General features: G+C 49.7%; 1 protein-coding gene across 4 annotated transcripts in view; it reads left to right on the forward strand.

Moving 5' to 3' along the window:
- wdfy3 (WD repeat and FYVE domain containing 3) overlaps nucleotides 1–20,277 on the forward strand; it is a 94,328-nt gene that overhangs the window by 16,492 nt on the left and 57,559 nt on the right. For 3 of the 4 annotated variants that reach the window (XM_063018042.1, XM_063018040.1, XM_063018041.1), the window contains exons 5-18: nucleotides 412–573; nucleotides 666–858; nucleotides 1,756–1,942; nucleotides 3,239–3,405; nucleotides 5,216–5,683; nucleotides 7,156–7,254; nucleotides 9,639–9,832; nucleotides 10,501–10,964; nucleotides 12,537–12,620; nucleotides 14,997–15,168; nucleotides 15,556–15,770; nucleotides 15,982–16,094; nucleotides 16,237–16,474; nucleotides 19,791–19,891. In XM_063018042.1, the coding sequence (XP_062874112.1) occupies nucleotides 412–573; nucleotides 666–858; nucleotides 1,756–1,942; nucleotides 3,239–3,405; nucleotides 5,216–5,683; nucleotides 7,156–7,254; nucleotides 9,639–9,832; nucleotides 10,501–10,964; nucleotides 12,537–12,620; nucleotides 14,997–15,168; nucleotides 15,556–15,770; nucleotides 15,982–16,094; nucleotides 16,237–16,474; nucleotides 19,791–19,891 (2,857 nt within the window). The remainder of the gene's footprint in view (nucleotides 1–411; nucleotides 574–665; nucleotides 859–1,755; nucleotides 1,943–3,238; nucleotides 3,406–5,215; nucleotides 5,684–7,155; nucleotides 7,255–9,638; nucleotides 9,833–10,500; nucleotides 10,965–12,536; nucleotides 12,621–14,996; nucleotides 15,169–15,555; nucleotides 15,771–15,981; nucleotides 16,095–16,236; nucleotides 16,475–19,790; nucleotides 19,892–20,277) is intronic. The other variant, XM_063018043.1, reaches the window with a different exon arrangement.

Genomic DNA, 20,277 nt, shown 5'->3' on the forward strand with positions numbered 1-20,277 from the left:
ACCTTTCAATAGCTAGGCTGTTCATCCCCCCAGCCCCCCCCCCCCCCCCCCCCCCTCAGACACACCCACAGCAAATCATTCTGATATCTGGCACAGTTTTCACCCTGTACACCCTTCCTGACCCAACTCGTTTCTTTCTATCCTGGCTTGTGACCAGCACTGATAGGTGCACCTTTCAAAGGCTAGGCTGTTCAACTTTCCCCCCCCTCAGACACAGCCTATCAAGTCTGTCTAGACACCCGTCTGGCAGACAGCACATCTGAGATTCGAGGTTTAGATCTGGGCTAATGTTTTAATCATTAGCATATATCCGTATATCGACAAAGTCCAGGAGCGCCACCAAATTTTACAGTCTTCTGGAACATAGATGTCACTGCCCACAGTCAAGCGAGCTTTACTTTTTACCTACAGAAAACGGTGGACTGCATGACCACCATGTCGGTTCCCTCCACCCTGGTGAAATGCCTTTACCTGTTCTTCGACCTGCCTCACATGCCCGAGCCGCCCGCCGCCACCCAGACCGAGCTGCCCCTGGCCGACCGCCGCGCCATGCTGCAGAAGGTCTTCGTTCAGGTAAGCTCACAAAGCATCGGGACACGCGGTCTCCAACCCACGCCCGTTAATCAATACACGACTGACCGGTTCCGACCCCGCGTTCTCCTCAGATCCTGGTGAAGCTGTGCAGCTTCGTGTCTCCGGCCGAGGAGCTGGCGCAGAAGGACGACCTGCAGCTGCTCTTCAGCGCCATAACGTCCTGGTGCCCGCCTCACAACCTGCCCTGGAGGAAGAGCGCCGGCGAGGTGCTCATGACCATCTCCAGGCACGGCCTCAGCGTCAACGTGGTCAAGTATATCCATGGTAACGTCTCATTTTTTCCTAATTGTCCTCCCAATTTGGGCGTATCCAGTTCCCTGATTGCATTACGCTTCCACTTTACTGGTGTTGACCTCCACTCCTGACCGAGGAGAGTCGTGAGTAACACACGCCCCCTCCGACACGTGTGCAGTAGCCGACCGCTTCTTTTCACCTGCATCCATCCTCCCAATCTGGTCATATTCTGGTCACTTTCTCTATACTGGTGTTGACCTCCACTCCTGACCGAGGAGAGCCCTGACTAACACGCCCCCTCCGACACGTGTGCAGTAGCTGACCACTTCTTTTCACCTGCATCCATCTTCCCAATCTGGTCGTATCCAATTCCCCGCTTGCATTACGCTTCCTCTGTACTGATGTTGACCTCCACTCCTGACCGAGGAGAGTCGTGAGTAACACACGCCCCCTCCGACACGTGTGCAGTAGCCGACCGCTTCTTTTCACCTGCATCCATCCTCCCAATCTGGTCGTATCCAATTCCCTGATTACATTACGCTTCCTCTATACTGATGTTGACCTCCACTCTGACCGAGGAGAGTCATGAGTAACACACACCCCCTCTGTGCAGTGTGCAGTAGTCGACCACTTCTTTTCACCTGCACCAGGCAGGTTCAAATGTGGATCAGTCTCACACATGGAGAGTCACACACTGATCTTCATTATCACCTGTTAGTTATCAGCCAGCAGAGATCGTAATCGCATCAGTTATGATGAATCCCCTCTGGCACCCTCCCTACAAACAAGCCAATCAGTGTCCGTATAGACGCCCAGCCTGCCGGTACCAGAGCCGAGATTCGAACTCGCGAATTCAAGATGTCAGCGCTGGTGTGCTAGCACGTTCAGGCTTTTATGATGATTGCGTTTCTCTTAACGTCGTTGCAGAGAAGGAATGCTTGTCCACGTGCATCCAGAACATGCAGCAGTCGGACGATCTGTCCCCGCTGGAGATCGTGGAGATGTTCGCCGGACTGTCCTGCTTCCTGAAGGACTCCAGCGACGTGTCGCAGACGCTGCTGGACGACTTCCGCATGTGCCAGGGCTACACGTTCCTCACCGACCTCATGCTCAGGTACGTCTACAGAACATGTTTAAAGGCTTAGTAGTGTCGCGAAAAGTATTTGGACGCCAAATGTGCGCTGGTCAAGCCTCTTTAGTCAATACTTATCAGTCATTTATGGAGTGCTGTAATGGTACGGGACCGATAAATCAAAAAGCTGAGGCCACGCCCCCCTCTGCTAAACTGCCCCTGCTGGACCCTTCACCCACCCCAATGGCTAGGCCAGGGTTTTTCAAAAGCCGATAGGTCGCTAGACGAAAAAATTGAGAAAAAATAATACCCCTCCCCTTTGTGGAGGCTTTATGTTACATCTTGTAAACCACAGTGGGACCAGATTACTATATAATATAATATAATAGCAGAGAGAGTAAGACGCCTAGGTTGCGTAAAAAAATCACGGACAAAATATGGGTCGCCTGTGGGTCGGGCTAGACTGGTCAACCATTCCTCCCTCAGACACGACCCAATCACGTCTGTCTAGACACCCGACTGGTCGACAGCACAGCTGAGATTTGAGATTTAAACCCCGGATCTCAGCAGTAGTGAATTAGCTTGTCTTTTATTGGTAGCAGTGCCAGTGATAGCTCAGTGGTTAAGGTACTGGACTAGTGGTTAAGTGGACTAGTGGTTAAGGTACTGGACTAGTAAACAGAAGGTTGCCGGTTCAAGCCCCACCACCACCAAGTTGCCACTGTTGGGTCCCTGAGCAAGGCCCTTAACCCTCAATTGCTCATCATGTTCCGCTCATTGTGTAAGTCGCTTTGGATAAAAGCGTCTGCTAAATGCTGAAAATGTAAATGTAAATGTAGCAAAAATCAGTATTAAAATTAGCATAACGCGTATCGCTAATACTAAAGCTAACCTAGCATACCCTAGCATACTTAGCTTAGCATAGCTGTATCGATTCGGTATAAAAAGAGCACTTACAGAAGGCGAACAGTGTTCTCAGTGGACAATATCAAGTAATTTATGGGTCACACCATCTACAGTCCATGATATTATCAAAAGGTTCCAAGCATCCAAAGAAATCTGTGTAAAACGGACACGTTTGACTGAACGTGCATTTCCTGAGCACTTTATTAGGTACACCTAGCTGCTACTACTGTACAGATGAGCTCCATGGGTATCCAATGACTGACTGTAGACCATCTGTAGCTCTTTACACTTGCTAAAATCCCCCGTTCCCTATTTATTAATCAAAAACGTTTGCATCACGGACATCGTAGCGTGTCGTACAAGCCTAGCAGGTGCAGCAGTGTTGTTGGGACCGAAAGTGAAACGCGTGGTGTCGTGTGTCCCCTCCTCCAGACTGGAGCAGGCCAAAGAGGACGAATCCAAAGACGCTCTGAGGGACCTGGTGAACCTGGTGACCTCGCTGACCACGTACGGCGTGTGCGACCCGAAACCGGCCTGCCTGACCACCAGCGCTCCGTTCCTGCTGCCCGGCTTCGTGGTCCCGCAGCCCTCCGGAAAAGGTCAGTCGCCCCACGTTCTTTTTTCCCGCTAGCACATCTTGTGGCGTCCCAATGGCGTCTGAGGAGGGCATTTTCGCCTGACGCGTGCTCTCCTCCGACATCCCTTCGCCCGCGAAGCCGGTCTTGCGCGCGGAGAGTCACTCTTTCCACATTCCTCCACTTCTGTACAGGTGCCTCGGGCTACTAACCAGGGTCCTTATATCCCACCCCCTGTTTTGTTCGGTCTTTTCCCACCCAGCAGACTTGATGGCCAATTTTGTTTGCTGTCGATTTTACCCACTAGATGGCGCCTAGCCTCCCGGTAGCAGAGCTGTGATTCAAACCGGGGTGTTCAGAATCTCAGAGCCGGTGTGCTAGCGGAATATCCCGCCGCGCCACCTGGGTGCCCACTAGTGGCCATTTTTGTATGTTGTAGGCACTGCCAATTGTACCCAGTAGATGGCGCCTAGCCTACCGGTAGCAGAGCTGAGATTCAATCAGGTGGGGTGAACTGAAGTCTGAGAGGCTTCCATAGCACCAAACGGCCCAATCGTTCTCATTTTCACGACAGGTTCTCGGGTTGGCAGCACGAGCCGCGAGAGCTAGCCGTCTGTCCGGAAAAACGCCAGCGTTCCGTAGATCTTAACACCGCTGGTCCGATCTGGAGTCATTACCCGAGGCGATGAGATCTCGGCGTGATTAAAAGACCCCAGGAATATTTATCAGCTCAGTCCTACAGGGGTGAAGTTTCAGATAATGAGCCGACATCCATAACGAGACGTCTGCCAGACGTGCCGAGATGAGAGCTCAGACGGGTGTGCGTCTGCTCACGGGATCGTCCTAATGAGCCCGGGAACTGAAATCACTCAGAAATGTCTTCAAAGGCCACTTTCGACCAGCGTGGAACGGGTTCGGGTTCCAGTTTGAGGACCTAATTTGGAACCGTTTGATAAGATTCCAAGCAGGGCACAAATTCCCATAGCTGGTAGTTGTTCCAGCTAAAAAGATCACATAGAGGTTACTCTACACCGATCAGCCATAACATTAAAACCACCTCTTTGTTTCTACACTAACTGTCCATTTTATCAGCTCCACTTACCATATAGGAGCACTTTGTAGTTCTACAATTACTGACTGTAGTCCATCTGTTTCTCTACATACCTTTTAGCCCCCTTTCACCCTACAGAGCAGGTGTTATTTAGGTGGTGGATCATTCTCAGCACTGCACTGACACTGACATGGTGGTGGTGTGTTAGTGTGTGTTGTGCTGGTATGAGATACACCTCACCGTCACTGCTGGACTGAGAATAGTCCACCAACCAAAAACATACAGCCAACAGCGCCCCGTGTGCAGCGTCCTGTGACCACTGATGAAGGTCTACAAGATGACCGACTCAAACAGCAGCAATAGATGAGCGATCGTCTCTGACTTTACATCTACAAGGTGGACCGACTAGGTAGGAGAGTGGACAGTGAGTGGACACGGTGTTTAAAAACTCCAGCAGCGCTGCTGTGTCTGATCCACTCATACCAGCACAACACACACTAACACACCACCACCATCAATCGTCAGTGTCACTGCAGTGCTGAGAATGATCCACCACCTAAATAATACCTGCTCTGTAGTGGTCAGATGGACTACAGTCAGTAATTGTAGAACTACAAAGTGCTTCTATATGGTAAGTGGAGCTGATAAAGTGGACAGTGAGTGTAGAAACAAGGAGGTGGTTTTAATGTTATGGCTGATCAGTGTACAAGCTCATGATCATGTGTCCAAATACTTTCGTCTCCCAGATGTTCACCAAAACCTTTTCTCCCTCTCCTCACCCAGGTCACACGGTCCGAAACATCCAGGCCTTCTCCGTCCTCCAGAACGCCTTCCTGAGGGCCAAGAGCGGCCGCCTGGCCCGCATGCTCCTGGACGCCGTGGGCAACATCTACTCGGCCGACCACGCCAACTACTTCCTCCTGGAGGCGCAGCACGCGCTCTCGCAGTTCGCCGAGCGCGTCCCCAAGCTACCCGAGGTCCAGGTCAAATACTTCGAGCTCCTGGAGTTCGTGGTGTTCGTGCTCAACTACGTCCCCTGCAAGGAGCTGTTCAGCGTCAGCGTGCTGCTGAAGTCCAGCACGTCGTACGGGTGCAGCACCACGGCCACGCGCACCCTGCTGAAGCTCGGCCGCCACCACGCCGTGTTCAGCGACGTCTTCAGGGAGGTCGGGTTGCTGGAGGTGCTGGTCAACCTGCTGCACAAGTACGCGGCGCTGCTCAAGGACCCCACGCAAGCTTACGGAGAAGAGGGTGGGGACTTTGTTTTACACTGAACCTAGTAACACACGGTACATTCGGTGTACCGTCTTTGATTCCTTATATGGTATGGATTTCATATCCCGCCATACACTGCTTTAGGCATCAAAAGGCAGCAGATCATATAATATTGTTCAACGCTAAAAGCGCTATGGAGCGCCGTTCTGATTAAGTAGTTAGCCAGTTAAAGTTTGGTTAAAATTGTGAGGTGGCGCAGCGGTAAAAACACGCGCTGGAACCAGAGCTGGGATCTCGCACCCACATGAACAACGATTGGCCTGTCGTTCAGATAGGGGCGAGTATAAGCCGGATAGGGTCTCTCTCTCTCATAACTAATGCAATTACGACCTCTGCTGGCTGATTTTTATTGCATTTTCTCCCCCTTGAGCGCGTCCACTCATCCAATTTGCATCGCGCTTCCTCTCAGTCTTATGCCGAACCCCGCCCTGACCGAGGAGATCGAAGCTAACCCACATCCCCTCCGAAACGTGAGCAGCAGCCGCCTGCATTTTGTCACCCACACATTGACGAGTGTGGCGCCACCTAGCGTCGCGCGCGGAGAGACACACCCTAAAAGCGCTCCTTCCTCATCTCCGTGTGGGCGCCTCTAATCAGCCGGCAGAGGTCGTAACCGCACCGTTCTGACGGAGAGAGACCCACTTCCGGGCCCTTGTCCCTCGGACCTCAACTGAACAACCGGCCAATCGTTGTTCATGTAGCCACTCGGCCTCGAGCCGGTAAGGCCGAGCTGGAATTCGATACCACGTATCCGGAATCCAGCTCTGGTTGGAGCGGAGCGGCTGCTGGCTGATCGATTGGCGCCTGCACAGAGATGAGAAAAGAGTGCTCTCAGGGTACGTCTCTCCGTACACAGCGCTGAGCTGCACTGCACTCGTCAAAGTGTAGGTGATAAGATGCATACGACTGCGTAGCCTAGTGGTTAAGGTACTCGGCTAGTAATCGAAAGGTCGCTGGTTCAAGCCCTACTACTGACAGGTTGTCACTGTTTGGCCCTTGAGCAAGGCCCCTAATAAGGCCTCAATTGCTTAGACAGTATAATGTCCCATTTTTTGTATAATAGCGTCTGCTAAATGCCGAAAATGGAAATGCACGGGCTTGGCTTGGTTGTACTTCAGAAAAACGTCGTCTCTTAGCGCAGTCCGCCGCTGCATCTAGAAATGCAAGCAGAAAATGTTTTACGCAACCTGGCAGTAGTGGGGCTTGAACCAGTGACCTTTTGATTCCTAGTCCAGTACCTTAACCACTAGGCTACACCTGCCCGTGCTGTTGTATTTATCACAGTAACATGACAGTTTGTCATATAGCGCCTTCTAACGGCTAAACGTCTCTAGCTGATCTGAATCTTTTTACCATATCATGCGCGGTAGAAGGAAAACCTTAACCTTACCCAAGCTGGTCAGTGCAAACGGACACTTTTCCTGAACGTTTTTTCTCTGTTTTGTCAGGTGATAACAGGAACGACGTCGCCGAGGAACAGAAACAGCTAGCCTGGCTAGTCATGGAGACACTCACGGTTCTTCTGCAGGGTTCCAATACTAACGCAGGTACGTCTGAATACAGCCATGTACACATATAATATACATACTTGGGCTACTAGGGGAGGCATTGTCTTGATCAAAGCCTTGCATTGGATTGGCGCAACCCTTGACCACACGTCGGCTGTGTCTCAAATAGCTTAGTAGCCTCAGAAGTGCGCACTAGATTACATTTCTTCTAACACTAGCGGAATCCATTCAGTTTAAGGAATCAGACCAGCTACATTCGTAAAATTTGCACCACGTACCAGTTTGGAAGGCTACTACAGTAGTTCGAGTCACACCACTGCTAGGTTGCCAGGTTATGCATTTTCTCCCCTTCTCCCGACTTTTTAGCGCGTCCATTTGCCCGATTTTGCGTCACGCTTCCTCTCCACCAATGCCGATCCCCGCTCTGATCGAGGAGAACGGAGCTAACCCGCGCCCCCTCCGACACGTAGGCAGCAGCCGTATGCATCTTATCACCTACTCTTGACGAGTGCAATGCGGATCAGCCCTGTGTACGGAGAGACACACCCTGACGGCACCCTTTCCTCGTCTCTGTGCGGGCGCCATCAATCATCCAGCAGAGGTCATAGTGCATCGGTTACGAGGAGTCCCTATCCGGCTTAATACCCCACACCTGCATGAACAACGGGCCAATCGGCGGGCAGAGCTGAGACTCGATGCGATGTATTAGAGATCCCAGCTCTGGTGTGCTAGGGTGTGTTTTTACAGCTGCGCCACCTGCGCGGTTGCCAGGTTGGTTCCTTAATCCTCACTAGCTCGGATTGCATAGCCTAGACCTCTCACCATCTAATCTGTCAGCTGGAAATGATTCGACATGACGAATTGGGATAAACGCACTAAATCCAGATGTGCAAAGCTTGTGAAGGCGAGACGTATTCAAGAAGACCTGCATCTGTAATTGCTCTCAATGGGGCTCCTGCAAATTTATGGCTAAATGAAGGGTCTGAATACTTTGTACACACTCAACATGGCCAAAAATATGCGGACGCTTGACCTGTAGCTTATTGGACGTACTGTTCTTAACCCATACAGCATCACATGAGCAGAATCCCAAATCTGCTGTCGTCACTCCTTTGGGTTGCAGTCTGCACTCCGTACTGAGAATACCCGCCAGCATCGAGGTCACCGTTGGCATGACTGCTTACCGCCAGATTCCTCTCGTTCTCTTTGTTCTTCACGGGAAGTGAAAGAGGAAACCGAACGCCGAGCGCTGCGTTGACGTCCGTGCCGACTCTGCGGGGCGACTCCCCGTCACTTCCACTTAGCCGATTTGCTAAGTCAGGACGCATCCTCAGTTCCTCATTCCCTCCCCATCTCAAACCCCCAACGCCAAGGGGAACTCGAGTGTCACTGAAGTGTCACTGAAGTGTCACAGCGGTAAAGTACGCTAGCCCTCTTCTGCTCCAGGGTTCGAGTCGCAGCTGAGGGTTGAGTTCTCAGTGCGCTCTCAGTGCCGGTCCCTAGCCCGGATAGTAATAGCACACTGTGCCCGAATGGACTCGATTATGCGGACTTGATTCGCTGTGGCGACCCCTATATACAGGAGCGCCAGTCCGTCGCAGGGTTTGACCACCCTGCAACCAGTAGTAGTAAGCTAGCGTAATAGACCGCTGTGCCACCCAAGTGCCCCACTATTAAGTACTTATTATTATTATTATTATGTCATTATATTTAACATATCAGGTGGCACCAAAGTAACACACTAGTCCACTACACTAGTTCAAATGTCAGTACTGCTGTCAGCCAGCTGGGTACCTGCACAGACATAATTGGCTTTGTTTAATCCTATCGTATTTGGCAACCGTCGGCAAATGAAGTTGCCCCCCCTCCCCCCCCCCCATCTCTCATACTAGATTTGTGCCCAATTATGCGCATTGGAAAAAAGGCCTGGATCGCAGTCAACATTCCAGTTCTTCCCAAAGATGTTCTGCAGAGGTCAGGGCTTCCCTAGGTCTCTGGTTCAAGCCCCATCGCCTCCAGGTTTTCAATGCCGGGCCCCTGACCAAGGCCCCTCACCTGTTGTAAGTCAGCTCAGGGGTCCAACTTGGCCGTGATGGGCACAAGCACACACACTAGCCCACTACTCTATTTCAGATCTCAGTTCTGCTATCGTCCAGCTGGGTGCCGGGTACCTACACAGACGTAATTGGCTTTGTTTAATTTTATCTTATTTGGCAACCGTCGGCAAATGAAGTGCCCCCATCTCACGTTCTGCAGGAGGTCAGGGCTCCCCTCCGACGTGTGTGCAGTCCCTCGACCTCTAGTCCTCTAGTCCACTAGTCCGGTCTTTTCCCACACAGCAGACTGATGAATTTTGTATTGCCAATTGTGACCACTAGGGGGCGCATATATGTATATACAGTATATGTTCTATACCATTCCAGGTCTGTTCCGGGAGTTCGGAGGCGCCCGCTGCGTGCACAACATCGTCAAGTACCGCCAGTGCCGCGAGCACGCCCTGATAATCATCCAGCAGCTGGTGCTGTCGCCCTCCGGAGACGACGACATGGGCACGCTGCTGGGCCTCATGCACTCCGCGCCCTCCACCGAACTGCAGCTCAAGACGGACATTCTGCGGGTCAGGAAAACACACACACACACACCCTCACAAGGCTTTGAAGTAATGATGCATTGGTATTGGCTAAAAATCCAAACGCAGATGTGATGAGCCAATCAGAATAGAGACAGAATTCTACCTTGTGGCGGCCAGGTGGGGCAGCGGGGTATTTCCTCCGCCATCAAAGGGGGTGCCATCAAGCCCCACCGCCTCCAAGTTTTCAAAGCTGGGCCCCTGACCAAGGTCCCTAACCAATTGTAAGTCAGCTCAGGGGTCTAACTTGACAGTGATGGGGCTTGAACCAGCAACCTTCTGATTGATCTGATTGATCTAGTGATCACAAGGTCTCTGGTTCAAGCCCCATTGCCCCCAAGTTTTCACTGCTGGGCCCCTGACCAAGGCCCCTAACCAATTGTAAGTCAGCTCAGGGGTCCAACTTGACAGTGATGGGGCTTGAACCAGCGACCTTCTGATTGATCTAGTGATCACAAGGTCTCTGGTTCTAGCCCCACCGCCTTCAAGTTATCAATGTTGAGCCCCTGACCAAGGTCCCTAACCAATTGTGTCAGCTCAGGGGTCCAACTTGACAATCATGGGGCTTGAACCAGCAACCTTCTGATTGATCTAGTGATCACAAGGTCTCTGGTTTAAACCCCACAGCAGTTCAAACAGTAATTGTTTATCTCCAGGCGCTGCTGGCGGTCCTGCGCGAAAGCCACCGCTCTCGCACCGTCTTCCGGCGCGTGGGCGGCTTCGTGTACGTCACCTCCCTCCTAGTGGCCATGGAGCGCCAGCTGGGCGCCACGCCCCGAGCCGACCCGGATCCCGCCGCCTCCCTGGAGCTGCTGCGCGCCGTCTTCGGGACGCTGACCGCCGCCATGCGCTACGAGCCGGCCAACGCGTACTTCTTCCGCACCGAGGTGCAGTACGAGAAGCTGGCCGACGCCGTGCGGCTGCTCGGCTGCTTCTGCGACGCCAAGAAGCTGGCGCCGGCGTGCGCCGCGCTGTCCGACTCCACGCCCTGCGGCCCGCGCACCTTCCAGAGGCTCCTGGAGGACGAGGACGCTCAGGAGGAGAGCGTCTGCCCCCAGCTGGCACACTGCGCCAAGCTCTTCATCTACCTCTACAAGATGGCGACCGACTCCTTCGACAGGTCAGTACGTGCCCGGCAATCCAGCTGTTTACAGTGATATGAACATCTGGGCTAAGGATTCGACCCCAAAGTCAGATGTTTCAATAAATACAGCTTAAGTGATTTAGGATTAAGGGCCTTTCTTAGGGGCCCAACTTTACAATGATTGGGCTTGAACCGGCAACCTTCTAATTGACCTACCACTGCCTTGACCAAAAATTATCCAAGTTTTCAATGCTGGGCCCCTGACCAAGGCCCCTAACCAATTGTAAGTCAGCTCAGGGGTCCAACTTGACAGTGATTGGGCTTGAACCTGTAACCTTCTGATTGATCTAGTGACCACAAGGTCTCTGGTTTAAACCCCACTGCCTCTAAGTTTTCAATGCTGGGCCCCTGAACAAGGCCCCTAACCAATTGTAAGTCAGCTCAGGGGTCCAACTTTTGACGTTCATGGGGCTTGAACCAGCAACCTTCTGATTGATTTACCTCTGCCTTGACCGAAAGGGTAGTGAAGGTACCGGACTAGTGATCACAAGGTCTCTGGTTCATGCCCCACCGCCTCCAAATTTTCAATGCTGGGCCCCTGACCAAGGCCCCTAACCAAGTGTAAGTCAGCTCAAGGGTCCAACGTGACGGTCAAGGCGCTTGAACCAGCAACTAGTCTAGTCCCTGTAGGTACTGCACTGCTGATCACAAGGTCTCTGGTTCAATATTGGGCCCCTGACCAAGGCCCCTGACCAAGGGGTCCAACTTGACGTTCATAGGGCTTGAACCAGCAACCTTCTGATTGGTCTATCTCTGCCTTGACCAAAAAAGGTAGTGAAGGTACTGGACTAGTGATCACAAGGTCTCTGGTTCATGCCCCACCACCTCCACGTTATAAGTCAGCTCAGGGCTCAAACCAGCAACTAGGTCCAGTCCCTTCTGGTAGATCAATCAGAAGGTTGATGGTTCAAGCCCCATCATTGTCAAGCGATAAAACGTTACCCCATGATTGGCTCGTCCGAGGGCGGGAGGGCCGTAGGGATTCCTCATAACTGCCGCAATTACGGACAACAGGGATTGGTTCTCCGTAAGAACCCGCCTGGTGCAGGTGCCGCACACGTGTCTAGGGGGCGTGTCTAAATCTCAGTCAGTTTAGATACCAGATTGGAAGGGGAATACAGTATGTGTTGGGCGTGGTCACTCTTGCACGGGATTTGCACTCTCAGCTTAATCTAACGACCCTGTTCCTGTTCTTCTCTGTTCTTGTTCCTCTTTGTCTTCTGTAACACATGCCTTCACCTGGCTGCACTGTGTGTGTGTGTGTGTGTGTGTGGGTGTGTGGGTGTGTGGGTGTGTGTGTGTGTGTGTGTGTGTGTGTGTGTGGGTGTGTGTGTGTGTGTGTGGGTGTGTGTGTGTGTGTGTGTGCGCGTGCGCGTGTGCATGTGTGTGGATGCCGCCGTGTTCTTGTTTGCCTGTCCGGTCATGACTGTGGGTGACTGGGTGTGGTCTCGGATGCTTGTGGGCTTGTGGTTTATCCGTGTGTGTGTGTGTGTGTGTGTGTGTGTGTGTGTGTGTGTGTGTGTGTGTGTGGGGTGATGGCGTATGCAGCCGTGCCGAGCAGGTGCCCCCCTGCCTGACTCATGAGACCTCGCTCCCCTCCCCCTGGGGCACGCCAGCACTCGCCAGGAAGAGGTACTTCACTTTTTTCTGCCCCCCCCCCCTTTCTCATTCATATTGAAGGTCTCTCTCTCTTTTCTCTCTCTCTCTCTCTCTTTCTGTCATGGGGCTTGAACCAGCAACCTTCTGATTGGTCTAGTGATCACAAGGTCTCTGGGTCAAGCCCCACCACTTCCAAGTATTCAATGCAGGGCCCCTGATCAAGGCCCCTAACCAATTGTAAGTCAACTCAGGGGTCCAACTTGACGGTCATAGGGCTTGAACCAGCAACCTTCTGATTGGTCTAGTGATCACAAGGTCTCTGGGTCAAGCCCCACCACTTCCAAGTATTCAATGCAGGGCCCCTGATCAAGGCCCCTAACCAATTGTAAGTCAACTCAGGGGTCCAACTTGACGGTCATGGGGCTTGAACCAGCGACCTTCTGATTGATCTGATTGGTCTAGTGATCACAAGGTCTCTGGGTCAAGCCCCACCGCCTCCAAGTTTTTAATGCTGGGCCCCTGACCAAGGCCCCTAACCAATTGTAAGTCAACTCAGGGGTCCAACTTGACGATGATGGGGCTTGAACCAGCGACCTTCTGATTGATCTGATTGATCTAGTGATCACAAGGTCTCTGGGTCAAGCCCCACCACTTCCAAGTATTCAATGCAGGGCCCCTGATCAAGGCCCCTAACCAATTGTAAGTCAACTCAGGGGTCCAACTTGACGGTCATGGGGCTTGAACCAGCGACCTTCTGATTGATCTGATTGGTCTAGTGATCACAAGGTCTCTGGGTCAAGCCCCACCGCCTCCAAGTTTTTAATGCTGGGCCCCTGACCAAGGCCCCTAACCAATTGTAAGTCAACTCAGGGGTCCAACTTGACTATGATGGGGCTTGAACCAGCGACCTTCTGATTGATCTGATTGATCTAGTGATCACAAGGTCTCTGGGTCAAGCCCCACCACTTCCAAGTATTCAATGCAGGGCCCCTGATCAAGGCCCCTAACCAATTGTAAGTCAACTCAGGGGTCCAACTTGACGGTCATGGGGCTTGAACCAGCAACCTTCTGATTGGTCTAGTGATCACAAGGTCTCTGGTTCAAGCCCCACTGCCTTCAAGTTTTCAATGCTGGGCCCCTGACCAAGGCCCCTAACCAATTGTAAGTCAACTCAGGGGTCCAACTTGACGGTCATGGGGCTTGAACCAGCGACCTTCTGATTGATCTGATTGATCTAGTGATCACAAGGTCTCTGGATCAAGCCCCACCGCCTCCAAGTTTTTAATGCAGGGCCCCTGATCAAGACCCCTAACCAATTGTAAGTCAACTCAGGGGTCTAACTTGACGTGATGGGGCTTGAACCATCGACCTTTTGATTGATCTGATTGGTCTAGTGATCACAAGGTCTCTGGGTCAAGCCCCACCACTTCCAAGTATTCAATGCAGGGCCCCTGATCAAGGCCCCTAACCAATTGTAAGTCAACTCAGGGGTCCAACTTGACGGTCATGGGGCTTGAACCAGCAACCTTCTGATTGATCAGATTGGTCTAGTGATCACAAGGTCTCTGGGTCAAGCCCCACCACTTCCAAGTATTCAATGCAGGGCCCCTGATCAAGGCCCCTAACCAATTGTAAGTCAACTCAGGGGTCCAACTTGACGGTCATGGGGCTTGAACCAGCGACCTTCTGATTGATCTGATTGAGCTAGTGATCACAAGGTCTCTGGATCAAGCCCCACCGCCTCCAAGTTTTTAATGCAGGGCCCCTGATCAAGACCCCTAACCAATTGTAAGTCAACTCAGGGGTCCAACTTGACGGTCATGGGGCTTGAACCAGCGACCTTCTGATTGATCTGATTGAGCTAGTGATCACAAGGTCTCTGGATCAAGCCCCACCGCCTCCAAGTTTTTAATGCAGGGCCCCTGATCAAGACCCCTAACCAATTGTAAGTCAACTCAGGGGTCTAACTTGACGTGATGGGGCTTGAACAATCGACCTTCTGATTGATCTGATTGGTCTAGTGATCACAAGGTCTCTGGTTTAAACCCCACTGCCTCCAAGTTTTCAATGCTGGGCCCCTGAACAATTGCAAGTCATCTCAGGGGGGACTTGAACCAGCAACCTTCTGACTGATTTACTGTCCTTCTAGTTCAGTCATAACACTGACTTCAGTGTAGTCATGTGACCACCTCATCACACGTCTCACAACAGCTAACACGGTCTCTTAAAGATGCACTGGAGGTCATGGTGTCGCCGCCCACTCTTGAAGCCTAGCATTCACCTGTGCCATTGATTACAGAGTGTCGCGATGCCACTTTGACCCAGTTTGCCTCTGACCTTTTCAAAGCGCCTCCAATCAGACGAACTGTTTGATACGACCCGGTAAAACCCTCTCCCCCTGTCGAACAGGCACGGCTACCACGCCTCCTCCAGCTCGGCTCCGGCCAAAGCCGTCTCGGACCTGAAGCTGCACCTGGGGAACTCCTCACAGCACTCTTCGGATCCCGTGGTCATTCATCCGGGGGCCGTTCTGGCCACTCTGGACCTCCTGGCCTCCATCGGCTCTTACAGTCAACCCGAGGTACGTCCGTACGAGACCCGATGTCCATCTGAATCATCATAATAGACATCTTAGACCAGTGTTTCCCAACCTTTTTGAGCCACGGCACATATTTCACATTAGAAAAATGACAAGGCACACCACCAACAAGTTGTACCGCCCTCTAGTGGAAGAGAATGTAATTGTTCAGCCTGTCACTACACACCGCAGTACCAATCAGGTGACGCCATAGAGGTGGCTCTAAATACAGAGCTTATAATGGCGATACAACACAACCAATCAGGTGAAATTGGATAATCTTCCACGGCGCGCCTGATGATTTCTCACGGCACACTTATGTGCCGCGGCACAGTGGTTGGGAAACACTGTATCGGACCACACTCACCACCTTCTCCCTTTCGCTTCCAGCATGCGTTGGAGCTGCAGCTGGCCGTGGCGAACGTCCTGCAGTCGCTGGTGCACACCGAGAGGAACCAGCAGGCGCTGTGCGAGGCCGGCCTGCCCTCCCGCCTGCTGCAGCGCTGCAGCTGCGCCATGAGCGACGAGGAGCACCCGCTGCACCCGCCCCTGCAGAGGACCTTCGAGCGGCTCGCCTCGCAAAACCTGCAGCCCATGGCGCTCCGGTCAGTCGGAGGCTGAGCCCGCATCACACACAGATTGTACTAACCAGTGTTGACCAATACTTAGCAATACTTACCAGTTTTCAATAGGTTAAAGAGTCAAAGCTGCAATAGAGAAATTTGGGGGACAGGGCATTAATTAATGCACATTCGAGCAGTACCCCTGCTTATGTCATAAGTCCAAAAATGTATGCCAGTTTTTTTTATTTTGCAGGGAGTTTTTGAGGTTGGGGAATCCTCTGAACTGTGGCGCCTGGGACAAAAAGCTGCTGAAACAGTATCGGGTCCACAAGCCAAGTTCCCTGAGCTTCGAAACTGAAGCTAGGAGTAAGTAGGGCTGGGTATATATTCCATATCACCAGTGTTTCCCAACCTTTTTGACCCACGGCACATATTTCACATTCGAAAAATCACAAGGCACACCCCAAAATATGCCACCCAAAACACCCTTGTGCATTTTTTGTTCCAGACTGTATGACGGCGTCTATGGAGGGTTTGGGCGCCGACAGCGTGTTCACGCTGAGCGAGGAGAGCAGTCCGTACCGCATCAGCCGGAGCCTGGTGCGCACGGCCGAGGGCAGCGCCGTGCCCCTCACGCGGGTGAAATGCCTGGTGTCCATGACCACCCCGCACGACATCATCCGGCTGCACGGCTCCGCCCTCACGCCCGCCTTCGTCGAGTTCGACACGTCGCTCGAGGGCTTCGGGTGAGTTCAGATTTTAATTTGATGTGTTTTCCCAGTCTGATGTACAAAATAGGGCCAAAAGTATTCGGACACCGCTATCGAATGTTAGGTTTCATACAGTCCATGCAGTAAAATATAAAGTATATGCCTGGAACTTTACAGCAACAGGTTAGGGAAGGCCCTTTCCTGTTCCAGCATGACTGTGCCCTGATGCACAAATCTGTAAAGACACGGTTTGATTTAAGTTTAGGTTTAGTTCGGAGGAATTAGAGTTACAGAGCCTCAACCCCATAAACAATATATAAATATACATATATAGATATATAATATATGTATTTATATATACATTTTATAACACACATTTGACAAGATATATACAGTATATATATACTTACACACACACACATTATATATGTGTGTATATATATATACAGTGTATCACAAAAGTGAGTACACCCCTCACATTTCTGCAGATATTTAAGTATATCTTTTCATGGGACAACACTGACAAAATGACACTTTGACACAATGAAAAGTAGTCTGTGTGCAGCTTATATAACAGTGTAAATTTATTCTTTCCTCAAAATAACTCAATATACAGCCATTAATGTCTAAACCACCGGCAACAAAAGTGAGTACACCCCTAAGAGACTACACCCCTAAATGTCCAAATTGAGCACTGCTTGTCATTTTCCCTCCAAAATGTCATGTGATTTGTTAGTGTTACTAGGTCTCAGGTGTGCATAGGGAGCAGGTGTGTTCAATTTAGTAATACAGCTCTCACACTCTCTCATACTGGTCACTGAAAGTTCCAACATGGCACCTCATGGCAAAGAACTCTCTGAGGATCTTAAAAGACGAATTGTTGCGCTACATGAAGATGGCCAAGGCTACAAGAAGATTGCCAACACCCTGAAACTGAGCTGCAGCACAGTGGCCAAGATCATCCAGCGTTTTAAAAGAGCAGGGTCCACTCAGAACAGACCTCGCGTTGGTCGTCCAAAGAAGCTGAGTGCACGTGCTCAGCGTCACATCCAACTGCTGTCTTTGAAAGATAGGCGCAGGAGTGCTGTCAGCATTGCTGCAGAGATTGAAAAGGTGGGGGGTCAGCCTGTCAGTGCTCAGACCATACGCCGCACACTACATCAAATTGGTCTGCATGGCTGTCACCCCAGAAGGAAGCCTCTTCTGAAGTCTCTACACAAGAAAGCCCGCAAACAGTTTGCTGAAGACATGTCAACAAAGGACATGGATTACTGGAACCATGTCCTATGGTCTGATGAGACCAAGATTAATTTGTTTGGTTCAAATGGTCTCAAGCATGTGTGGCGGCAATCAGGTGAGGAGTACAAAGATAAGTGTGTCATGCCTACCGTCAAGCATGGTGGTGGGAATGCCATGGTCTGGGGCTGCATGAGTGCAGCAGGTGTTGGGAAGTTACATTTAATTGAGGGACACATGAACTCCAATATGTACTGTGAAATACTGAAGCAGAGCATGATCCCCTCCCTCCGGAAACTGGGTCGCAGGGCAGTGTTCCAGCATGATAATGACCCCAAACACACCTCTAAGACGACCACTGCTTTATTGAAGAGGCTGAGGGTAAAGGTGATGGACTGGCCAAGCATGTCTCCAGACCTAAACCCAATAGAACATCTTTGGGGCATCCTCAAGCGGAAGGTGGAGGAGCGCAAAGTCTCGAATATCCGCCAGCTCCGTGATGTCGTCATGGAGGAGTGGAAAAGCATTCCAGTGGCAACCTGTGAAGCTCTGGTAAACTCCATGCCCAGGAGAGTTAAGGCAGTTCTGGGAAATAATGGTGGCCACACAAAATATTGACACTTCAGGAACTTTCACTAAGGGGTGTACTCACTTTTGTTGCCGGTGGTTCAGACATTAATGGCTGTATATTGAGTTATTTTGAGGAAAGAATAAATTTACACTGTTATATAAGCTGCACACAGACTACTTTTCATTGTGTCAAAGTGTCATTTTGTCAGTGTTGTCCCATGAAAAGATATACTTAAATATCTGCAGAAATGTGAGGGGTGTACTCACTTTTGTGATACACTGTATATATATATATATATATATATGCATTTTGTAACAGAAATATATATGTATATATATACACATTTGATGACATATGTATATATAATATGACATATATAATATATATATATACAGTATATATATATATATATATATATATATATATTAGGGCTGTCAAACGATAAAAAAATTTTTAATCGCAATTAATCTCAGAATTTCATATAGTTAATCGCGATTAATCGCATTAAATAAAATCTGTGTAAATGTTATAGAAAACAAGGATTTTTAAGTGAAATGTGAAAAGTGGACGTTTCTACACGAAGTGAGTGTGTTTTGACCCTTTTGGGGCTTCCATAGTTCATGGACTAGCGTGCTTGACTCCGGTATTCTGTGCCGTAACAGATTAAGTTAATAAAGTGTTTTGCTCCCGACAACTTGTGAATATAGCGTGTATTTATTTCTTTATTATGCAAGTGCATCCCTACGACGCTCAGTTATGTTATTTTAACAAACCGCAAATGAACAACGGTGGCAAGTCCGACATTAAAACGTTGGTTCTACCAGTCAAGTCTCAACATGAACTAGAATTTGCGTTAACGGCACTATTTTTTTTTAATCGCGTTAAATTGAGATTGCGTTAATGCGTTATTATCGCGTTAACTTTGACAGCCCTAATATATATACATTTTATAACTCATTTGACAACATATATATATATATATATATATATAAATAAACATTCTAAAATATATATATATGTATAAAAGTACTTACACACACACATACATATATATATATATATAAACATTCTAAAACATATATATGTATAAAAGTATATATATATATAATGTATGTACAAACGTATAATATATATATATATATATATATATATATAAATATATATATATATATATATATATATATATATATATATATATATATATATATATATATATATACAGTATATATATACATATACATTTGGTTATATATATACTTACAAACTTTCTATAACAAATATGTATTTAAACATTTAATTATATATACATATACTGTATATAGATAATAAACTTTATAACATACATATTTTAACATTCTACAACAAATATACATAATATATATAAACATTATAGTGAGTGTATTCTGGCAGTAAGGCAGCTGGGGTATTGGATATGACTAAATCGGGAGAAATAGAGGACGCTACAAATGGGAGGGCGCCAGATATATTGTGCTGTGTTAACGGACCACCGCCTACTTTCTGACTTGGGTTTTTTCCCCCCTCCAGCTGTTTGTTCCTGCCCAGTCTGGCCCCTCACAACGCACCATCTAGCAACGGCAACACATCTGGAGTGAGCGACGGGGCTGTGGTCAGCGGCATGGGAGCAGGTCAGTACTTTATCTAACACACCCCGGTGTGGTCAGCACTCCTACACCAAAGGATTGTTGTAAAGGTGACTCCTAATGAATACTTTATCTCAGTTCCACATTAAGCAGACGGATACTTGGGTAGGTTTGGATACCCAGATGTTTAAGTGACTGACTCGGCATCATGTGACCACCTGATTCTCTGCCTCACCTTCTGTAGAGCTGCAGGTGGCGTGTGTGTGTGTGTGTGTGTGTGTGTGTGTGTGTGTGTGCGTGCGTGCGTGCGTGTGTGCGTGTGTGCGCGTGTGTGCGCGTGTGTGTGTGTGTGTGTGATGGAAGCTGAGTAGGTAATTGCTGGAGTGAAGAGGTAGCTGAGAGCTCAGGAGTGGAAATTAAATTAAAGTGGG

Source organism: Trichomycterus rosablanca, chromosome 21 (genome assembly GCF_030014385.1).
Source record: "Trichomycterus rosablanca isolate fTriRos1 chromosome 21, fTriRos1.hap1, whole genome shotgun sequence".
NCBI lineage: Eukaryota > Metazoa > Chordata > Actinopteri > Siluriformes > Trichomycteridae > Trichomycterus > Trichomycterus rosablanca.